At 46.0% G+C, this 10,010-nt stretch overlaps 1 protein-coding gene and 1 long non-coding RNA gene across 2 annotated transcripts; both read right to left on the reverse strand.

Annotated features, from left to right (window-relative positions):
- Positions 1-222: 222 nt before the first annotated feature.
- On the reverse strand, positions 223-4,551 carry LOC123129062 (rust resistance kinase Lr10-like). The gene is made up of 3 exons (XM_044549208.1): positions 2,570-4,551; positions 1,565-1,588; positions 223-1,428 (listed from the first exon to the last, which is right to left on the reverse strand). Exons 1-3 carry the CDS (start codon positions 3,351-3,353, stop codon positions 350-352), a joined length of 1,887 nt encoding a protein of 628 aa, XP_044405143.1. The 5' UTR covers positions 3,354-4,551; the 3' UTR covers positions 223-349.
- A 1,226-nt stretch (positions 4,552-5,777) lies between these two features.
- Positions 5,778-9,127, reverse strand: LOC123129063 (uncharacterized). Its single transcript, XR_006463580.1, has 2 exons — positions 8,828-9,127; positions 5,778-7,235 (listed from the first exon to the last, which is right to left on the reverse strand). It is a non-coding gene; the product is annotated as an uncharacterized lncRNA (long non-coding RNA).
- Between the last annotated feature and the right edge of the window lie 883 nt (positions 9,128-10,010).

The following is a 10,010-nucleotide window of genomic DNA, read 5'->3' on the forward strand; positions in this document are numbered from 1 at the left end:
TGGTAATACAAACATGTCGACAGTAGCAAAACACCAGTAGCAAAGGTAATTAAGTCAAATGCGTCATATGCTAGTCGCTTGGGCATGTTGGTTGTTCCAGGAGCACCAATTTCTGATACGCTCAAATGCCACCACAAGTTGACCGGTGGCTTCCTGCCCGGTCTGCCAACTACCACATTGCAGACAGTTCTGATGTCTCACGTGACAACTACACCAAAGAGCTTAACATTAGACTTCTTATTGAGCTGAAAATCAAGTGTCATATAGTACAATACAATAGGCATTACTGCAGCATATTAAGTCTCATTGTCCAAAATAAATACATTCAGAATTGCTGTGAAACAAATCTCTAGATTTGCGGCATGGGGTGGCCCGGAGACGAAACAAATGGCTTGGGGGGCATCGTTAAACTCTGCAAGGTTCCTGTCAACATGTTCAACACTTTTGGCATCGATGGGCGATTTTTTGGGTTCCACTGAATGCACCATAGTGCCACAATGGCCAGCTTTCTTACTGTATCCTTCTCTTCTTGCGTCATTTCCCTTGATGATTCCAGTTCTTGCTCCGTGCTTATTTTCTCATATATCCATTCTGGGATGTAAACCTCGTTTTGGTTCTCAATCCATGGATCCGAGTTCCTCCTACCGCTCACCATTTCCAGCACCAGCATGCCAAAGCTATAGACATCGGACTTACTGGATATTCTCCCAAAGTTCCGTGAATATAGTTCTGGCGCAATGTAACCCATTGTTCCTCTTGCTGCAGTCAGTGTGACGATGCTATGATCTCTTGTACACAGCTTCGCAAGCCCAAAATCAGAAATCTTTGGATTGAAGCTGTAATCCAGCAAGATGTTGTGAGGCTTGATGTCGAAATGGAGGATCCGCTGATTGCACCCTTGATGCAGGTATTCGATTCCTCGTGCAATGCCCGATGCTATTTCCAGCATTTTGTTAGGTGCTAATAGCTCTCGACAAATATCTGATTCATGTGCAAATATATATTTCTCAAGTGATCCGTTCGGCATGAATTTGTAGATAAGAGCACGCCTTGTTCCATCTGAGCAGAATCCCAAGAGGCGGACCACATTAGCATGGTGGATCCTACCAATTGTCGCAACTTCATTCATGAACTCTTCCCCATCACTCTTTGAGTTCTCCAGCATCTTTACTGCCACAGGTACTCCATTTGCCAGCTGACCTTTGTGTACGCTTCCAAATCCACCCTGACCCAGTCTATCTTTGAATCGTCTTGTTACCTTTTTAACTTCAGAGAATGTGTACCTTGTTGGTTTTGATGTGCCATATGCCTTGAGAAACATTTCGATCTTCAGACGTACCTCTTCATCAACCTTTGATTTTAGGGATCGATAGAGTGCTGTGGCTGCCGTCAGCAAGAGAACCACAAATGTGGCTACCGATGATGTTGCTGAAAACAAGAATGCAGGCAAATAGCGAGTTTTACTTGGATTAAAAAAATCTTGCTTTCATGTCTTTCCTCTTATATTAGATAATAAAAAAATGCAAGAATAAGAGTGATAAACAAAAATATGTATGCATAATACCTGCAATGACTTTCACACGTGAACCTGCATGTAGGAAATAAGCGATTTAGATTTGGCGTGGAAAAGAACAGAATCCAGGCAATTTCTATTTCTTTTATAAAAGAGAGAAAGGGCTACTGATTTATTTTTGTTAAATAAGGACACCAACTCATGCCAATTCTTTGTTGATGGAATTGAAAAGAGATTCAATTCATGTGGGTGGGGCATTATAGCAGTGTCCACATGACAGTAAACACTTACTTAAATTGGGCATTGCTACAATTCTTGAACAAGTGAGAAAACTAACAGCTTAAGTTAACAAGATAAGCACCATAAATCCGTCTTGATATAATATGTTGAATGTAAATCCGACAGATATATTTGAACCAAGAGCAGCACATGTAGGTTTATCGTATTGACATATTGATTTTAACTTCCGAACTACTGAAGAGCATGCTAGGTTCACAAAATAACATAATGATGAAACTATTTGCATATATCTGAACTTTCTTGGGACATCATTTTATTTCTTCAGTAATAAGTTCAAAAGTATGAGCATCACAAAAATGCAGTTTAGTTGGGCTGGAATTCAGGCCTTCTTTCCAGAAGGTGTCATTGGTTTGTCTGCATAATCATGAAGGTTTTTCATCCCTGAGCTTCTTGATAAAGCTGTTCAAGCATGATTATTTCCTAAATATGGTGAATAGTGTGTTTAATTGTTTAGAGATTTTTTACCCTGTAAACCAGCCTGTTTATCAGAAATTTTGGAGCTAAACATAGTTGCTGTTTCTGAAACAATGTGATACTTTTGTGGTAAGAATGTAACTACAAAACAGGATACTTTTCATCTTGTATATGCTATCTGTATGGGGGAGTATCAGAACCATGTGAGTGAAATAGCAAATGGTGTATAAAAAGAACTAGTCTTTATTTGGATCATTTAGGTACTCTTGTCAAAAAATATTTAAGGCATGCAATTTATTCAGAACAAATCCTTCGATGCTTAAGAATTACTAGAAAGAATACCTTGGCGCTTGCAGAATGCTTGCCTGCGTTGTGAGCTGAATCCGCAGGGATGCCTGTTTTGCTCGCAGCCTAGACAAATGTCGGTTATGGTAGGAACTGACCAAGTCAAGGTTGTCTCACCAAATGCAATGACCCTTCTGGCTCTTTCGGCAAATAACACAGCATATTTGATATCATAATCCCACGGCGTTGAAATACCGTTTGAAACCACTGTGCAGTCTAAGGGAAGAATATACATTGGTTCACTACCGTCCATCAAATACATGAACTGGCTTGTGTTGCTCAGGCAAGAGATTGGGCCAACAATACTGTCCCCCATACCTGGTGTCGTACCGGCCTTCTCCATTCGTATCAACTCTCTTGAACAGCGTACCAGGATTGCAGTTTCACCCCCGTAACTGTCAGGTATGTATACACTAGTTGATAGATTGGTGGTAGTGATGTTCTGAAGCGGGCACCTAGTCCATGATTCTTCTAGCGGGATAACATTCAGAACACCGAAATTGTAGTAGATTGAAGTGACCTTGCATAGTCCAAGAATTGGGTGAAGTAGGATTGTGTCTGCTTCCATTGAGCATGCTAGCTCCAAGCCAGGTGCTCCACAATACTGGGGGCTGGTGGCAAGGCGGAACGGAAATCGGATCTCTGTTCTGCCATCACCGCACCTGAATGGTGGGCAGTTATGGACCTTATGGAAGAAATCCCCATCACCACTTGCTGTGGCTCTGTTACTTCCATGGTTAAGAACTGAGAATAACAGAGCTACAACCAAAGCTTTGAACATTTTCTGTGGAAAAAAGTGAAGATTGGAGGCAATGAGATGAAGCTAGGCCTACAAATCTGAGCTTCTTGTAGTGTTGAAATCATAAAGAACGAAGACACTTTGACTTGTCATGCTACCTTGGCATTGGTGACTGTCATTAAATAGTTGGATGGATTCCAACTTTTCTTCCATGGAGGATGCTTCTTGGATGTTGCCTATGACAAGTCAAAGCCTATCTTCCGTACAAAGCCAAAAGCTCATGTATACTAGTTTGACCAACAAGACCACATGACTGGATACCAGGCCTGACTATTCTTTCTCTTGTTTGATTGTGTTCATCAGTCCATATATGCACCAGGAAATCCATATACAAGCCTTCTTGGGTGTTGCCAATGACAAGCCAAAGCCTATCTTCTCTCTCTGGTTGCAGTTTCTGCCTCAAATTAGATTAAGCTGTTTATCTTCTCACCAGTCCCTGTTATAACTTGCAGTAACTTCCATGAAAAGATGTCTAGTTCAAACATCCTAAATCAGACTTCGGCGATTGTTGTTATCGACATGCATTTCTTGAGATGTGTAAATTACTACTCCCACCAAACAAAATTATTTTGGGCAGCGGTGGTCATAGTATCTGCCATAAGTATTGTGAAGTTCATTATCGGTATGATTCTGCAATCCTAAGAACTACAGCTCCATAACTGTATACATCTAACATGATTCTGCAATCTTGTTTATGCAGTGTTTGCAATACTTTACTATCCAGATTAGCCCAATCCTAAGAATTACAGCTCCACAATTGTAGACATCTAACTCGATTCTGCAATCTTGTTTATGCAGTGTTTGCAATAGTATCCAGATTAGTGTTTGCACCATTGTCCGTATTGACCTTCCTTGCCTACAAGTACTGGCAAACAAAGATATCAGTTGACGCAGTTGAGAGGTTCCTCCAGATGCAAGCTGGGCCAAGGAGGCTTTGGGTGTTTGCACCCTTGGCCCAGCAAGGTTCGCTTACACAGACATCACTGCGATCACTAGCCACTTCAGAGACAAGCTGGGCCAAGGAGGCTATGGGTCCGTGTACAAAGGTGTGCTTCCTGGTGACGTCCATGTTGCCATCAAAATGTTGGTCAGTTCCATGTCCAACGGAGAAGAGTTCATCAGTGAGGTGTCCAGCATCGGAAGCATTCACCATGTCAATGTAGTGTGTCTGGTGGGTTTCTACTCGGAAGAAATGAGGAGGGCTCTTGTTTACGAGTACATGCTCCACGGATCTCTTGAGAAGTACATCTTCTCGCCAGAGAAGAGTTTCTCCTGGGACAAGCTCAACGAGATTGCTTTGGGGATCGTGAGAGGGATCGACTACCTGCACCGAGGGTGTGATATGCAGATACTACACTTCGACATAAAGCCTCACAACATCCTGTTGGACAGTGACTTCATCCCAAAAATCGCTGACTTTGGACTGGCAAAACTGTACCCGAGGGAACAGTTGGTTACATAGCTCCCGAGATGGTGTCCCATAGCTTTGGCGCCATATCTTCCAAGTCTGATGTCTATAGCTTCAGGATGTTGTTGCTGGAGATGGCCGGGGGGCGGAGGAACTTGGACCCACAAGCGTCAAGAAGCCAGACATACTACCCGTCATGGGTGTACAATCAGCTGTCTCGGCAAGAGGTGGGTGAGATCTCGGAGGCTGTTGGTATCCATCAGGTCGAGAGGAAGCTGTGCATCGTTGCGTTGTGGTGCATCCAGATGAAGCCAGACGATCGACCGGCCATGAGCGAGGTGCTAGACATGCTCAAAGCTGGCATCGATGGCCTGGAGGTGCCTCCCGAGCCTTTCTTCTGCGGGGACGAGTTTGCCCCTGCTGCAGATTCTTCAGTATTATCAGAGATAAGTACATTCTCAGAGTGAAATACCTACACGTCGTAGGTTTGAGAGTGTAAGATTGTCCTTGGTTAGATTTGGACCTACCTACCACAGAAGGTTCTGTTGTGTGCAATGTGAAGAAGATACTCTTTTCCTTAATACGAAGAGAAGACATCGACAATGATGATGCAAATTGTAAATGTGAACCTAGAGAGAACTGCTTTCTGTAAAATAATTCTATTGGCGCTGTTGTTACTGTTTCTGTACAATTTCGATCTCATTCAGTTGAATATTTGAATGGCAGTGCATTGTGCGATGTTGTAGTATTTTTTACTAAAGTGTATTCTTTTATGGGTGTAATTGCACAAAATTTGCATGGATTTTTGGTGTTCTTGGCAGGAAGAGATGGCGTGATGATCATGCCGGGGTTTCATATCCTGCGAACGGATATGAAACGTTTTGCTGCAGGAGCAATCATCATTCCTGCAACACATGTAAGTGCAAAACTTTAATCATTTCACAACAGAAGTTAACTGACACTCCATGGATTGTGCACAGATAGAAGGAGCTGTATCATCAAGAAGAAGAACCAAATCGCGGACAGGCAAGATCTGCTGCAATTTGGAGGTTACTGAAAGCTTCGCCATTCTTCTTATGCTCTGTGTCACAAACCCAAATCTCTGTTTGTTATTTAACTTACACACCCACACAACCTGTGGCGTCACCCATAGGCTTCTCTCTTCTCTCCTGCGACGCAAGGTTGATTTTCCTCTCAAACATTCACACAGAAGGATCGGAGCTACTCCTAGCACTTGTTAATTACTAGGAAGTTCAGGAACTCTGTTTCAAACAAAAGTTCAGACATGGAGGCAGGGAGGGATATATAGACAGAGTGTTGTGCTGTGCTGTTTGTTGCTAGTTCAGAAAAGATCATAATCTGCCCTGTTTGTCGTCGTCGGTCGTGGTTAGCTCCGGTGAGGAGCAAGACGAGCATCACGAGAAGGGAGCAGGGTACGAGTGAGAAGTAGCAGCGGTATCTTCGCTGCTGCTGCTGTTTCACGTTCATCCCTCTCAAGCGTTCTGACATAATAGAGTAGCTACAGAACCGGTAGTGTGCAGTACGCCAGGGTCGGGCTACGCAACCTATGCCCAGCAGGATACGGTGGCCCAGTGAAGTGGAGGCCTGGTGAGAGCCCCGCTGGATGCAGGCACGGCAGGGGAACGGACGGCGCCGTGTCTTCCTCCCATCGACTTCTGGCCTGCAACGTTGAGATCATCATCGAAAATGGTAAGCAAGTCCAAAAATGATGTTCCACACGTCAAGTTCAGAAACTCCAAGTTTGAGCTTGCTACTCCCAAGTTTTGAAATGGGCTGCTCCATCATGGTTCTTGAAGCAAAAACAAAGCATGTCGCCTCCATCCTTGAACTCTCAAGTGTCAACTGAACCTCTACCGAATCCTGTACACATTGCACCACAAAGTAGTTACAAACCTATCTGCCTTTCTTTTCTGAATTTTGCCGTGATCTGGTCTAACATCAAATAAGGCACATTTTATTTTTATGTAGCTCAAATCCTGACCGTCGACATTGTTGGTCGTGTTAATGGTGGGCGGATACGCGGCAATGGCAGAAGCAACCTCAAGTGCCAAGTTTGCTCCAAATTCAGGCATGACACGCTACAATGCCGCAACAGCTTTAATCATGTGCTCCAGCCCGAGGATCATCGTGAGCGTTCCGGCGACGCCGCACAACTGGTTTGTACACTATGGACATGAACTGGTACACATGATTAAAGTGGTTGTGGCACTATGTCTGAACGAATGGGGATCAAACATTGGGCTTGAGGTTGGTTCTGTCGTTGCCGCGACCGCGGTATCTTGCCTCTGTTACCAACTCAAATACAACGTTTTGCTGTGCGATACCCCATAGGATTTGCCTTGAGGTCTGGCGAAGTTGAGCCTGGTGAGGGTCCCTGCTGGGTGCAGGCATGGCAGGGGAACAGACGCCGTGTCGACCTCGGATCGACTTCTGGCCTGCAAATTTGAGATCATCATCGAATCATTCAGGAAGAAGAACACAGGGCTACTCTTGCACAGTGCTAGCAAAGTTACGTGACCAAGGTAAACCACAAGTAATGAGTTAGGGCTAGATATAACCAAAAACACTGGAGGCGATGATGTATCCCGATGTTCACTTCTTTGGAGGGAAACTAGTCACTGTTGGAAGGGGAGTAAATTGCAAAAAACCATCGCAATTGAGGACCCTAATTCAAAAAACCATCACCATTCGAATTTTTTTCAAAAAACCACCGCCATTGTGCTAACAATTTTCAGAAAGCACTTATCACTGGATTATCACTGTATTAGAGACGTTTGACAAAAAACTGACCGCTGGGTCCCATGGTCAGGTGCCACATAGCGAGGACGAGATAACGCCGCTACTAAACAAAACCGGCCCACCTCCCACCTCACGCATCTCTCCCCACCCCGACTCACCCTTTGCTGCCGCCCAGGATCCAACTGCCGGCGGTGCCCGCTGCCTGAACGAGGAGGTCTCACATGGCCGGGTCAACGAAGACGGCACACCGTCGCTGCAAAGTCGCCGCGGCCTGGCACCGTGCCGCAACTGCCCCGTCGCTCCATGACCGCCGCCACTCTCTATGTCCCGGCGACAGATTCGAGCACTGCCGGCTTCCGTGCGCCGCCCGGCGACGAATCCAAGCGGTGTCGGCCCCGAGCGCAGCCCCGACGGCGGATCCGGGGCGATGCGACCTCCCCCTGTGCCAGCGGGCATGCCGACCGCCGGATCCAGCACGCGGGAGGGCAACGGCGGATACCAGCTCGCGACGGCAGCAAGCACCAGGGCCTCTCCGGCCTCGTCCTCCCGCCTGAGCCCCCACCTGCAGGTCGATGGGAGGGACATCCAGTGGAGACCGTCGTGGCTCCCCGCTGCACACTGCTGTGCGCCAGGGCTCCTTCACTTCGTGATCTCGCCGGCGTTGTGGGGCAGCTCCTGGGCATGAGGAGATCCAGCCCGGCTCCACTCCGATGGGCATGAGTGGAGGCGGTGGCTGCCACCGCCGGGGGACGCAGGCGCGCCTGCCGCACCGCGCCGCCCGGGCCGGCCACGACCAGCCACCTCGCTAGCTGTAGCCTGCCACTTGCTGCTTCCTTCGCTTGCCGCCGACCTCCAGCGATCCGTGACATCTCCGACGACAGATCCAAACGGCGCCGGCCACTCAGGCAGTTCTCTTTCCTTGTCCGGATGCCGCCGGCAGAGAGCTCACAAACTGCTCGATGGAATGCCGGAGAAAGGGACGAAGAGAGATAGGAGATGCTGACAAGTGGGCTCACATCAAGTTAACGGTCCATGCGGACGGCGTCAATTTTTCATGCCATGTCATCACTTGCAAGTGGGACCCAGCAGTCAGATTTTGCGTCAAACATCTCTAATCCAGTGATAAGTGTTTTCTGAAAACTGTTAGCACAATGGTGGTGGTTTTTGAAAAAAAATCGAATGGTGGTGATTTTCTGAATTAGGGTCCCCAATTGTGGTGGTTTTTTGCAATTTACTCTTGGAAGGGTGGGTGTTACCATAAAGGCACACCAACACCATGAAAGCTCACCTTCTTTTCGTTGAAATATCACCAAAAAGGTGATTGCAAACCACTGATGGTATACCTTGAGGCGGCCTCCAAACCTTCACAAACGATGGGAAAAATGACAAATCATTTTCTCACCGAGGACTCCTACCACCTAGGAGTCTCCAATCTGCAAGAGTAACAAGATCCATCAAAAAAACAAGGGGGGTCACTTTTTGCTTTGGTTGGAGTGTAGATCGGGCACTTGTCTTTCAGTCCCCCAAAATCAACAAGTTTGAGTGAAATGGGAGGAACATCTCCAAAAAAATTGAGTTACAATCGATGAAGAAGTTACCACACATCCTGGTCACGGGAAGAAGGGGGCTATTTATAGCTAGCCCCCAAATCGAACCATTGCCACACATTTCTGCATGGTCTGGAAGTTTCGGGCAGCCCCTGAACTTTCGGGTCCTGAAAGTTCGGAAGAAGCATAGATAGTTAGCTCCTTACGGGGACGCCGCGGTGAGCGGCGCTACAACTAGAGGAGAGCCATATGCGAGCGGTTGAGGAAGAAGGACAGAGGCGAGCGGTAAGTATAGTGTATGGAACTTTTTTTAGTGTGTTCATGCAAGGGATTCCATGTCGCACAATACGGTTTGTACGGCTACGCGATGTCCGCATGCTCAATACGATTTGCGCGATTACACGATGTACATAGTACCCCAAGGAAATCAAATATATATAGGATATATATTTGATATTCTGTGATTTATGATTCATGGTTGCTCGTAGTTTATTCAATGCCCAAAGCTGGGCGTCTTTCAACCAACCAGTTGCTTCCCCACCCGCCCGATCTCATTTAAGTGTGTGATCTTGACCGTCTAATTCTTACAATGTATAATCCCTGACCCAATATTGTTTTCTACATATTCAACATCATCGCAACATTTTTCTTCATGGTGCATAAAAAATGGGCACAATTTAGACACCTCATATAGCAAAATAATAATAATAATCAAGGTGTGCATTGCAACAAATCCCCATTCCTTGGAACAAATCCATTTTGAAAAGTCATAACATATGCAACTAGAAAATCAATCTAAGCAACATTGGGACTAGAGTATGTAACATGTAAAAAGAATCACAACATGACAACCCCCCCCCCCTCTCCCCGGGCCCCACTTGTAACTTGCCTACAAAAACCCTAAGTGTTTGCAGTAGACAACAA

This window comes from Triticum aestivum, chromosome 6A (assembly GCF_018294505.1).
Source record: "Triticum aestivum cultivar Chinese Spring chromosome 6A, IWGSC CS RefSeq v2.1, whole genome shotgun sequence".
NCBI lineage: Eukaryota > Viridiplantae > Streptophyta > Magnoliopsida > Poales > Poaceae > Triticum > Triticum aestivum.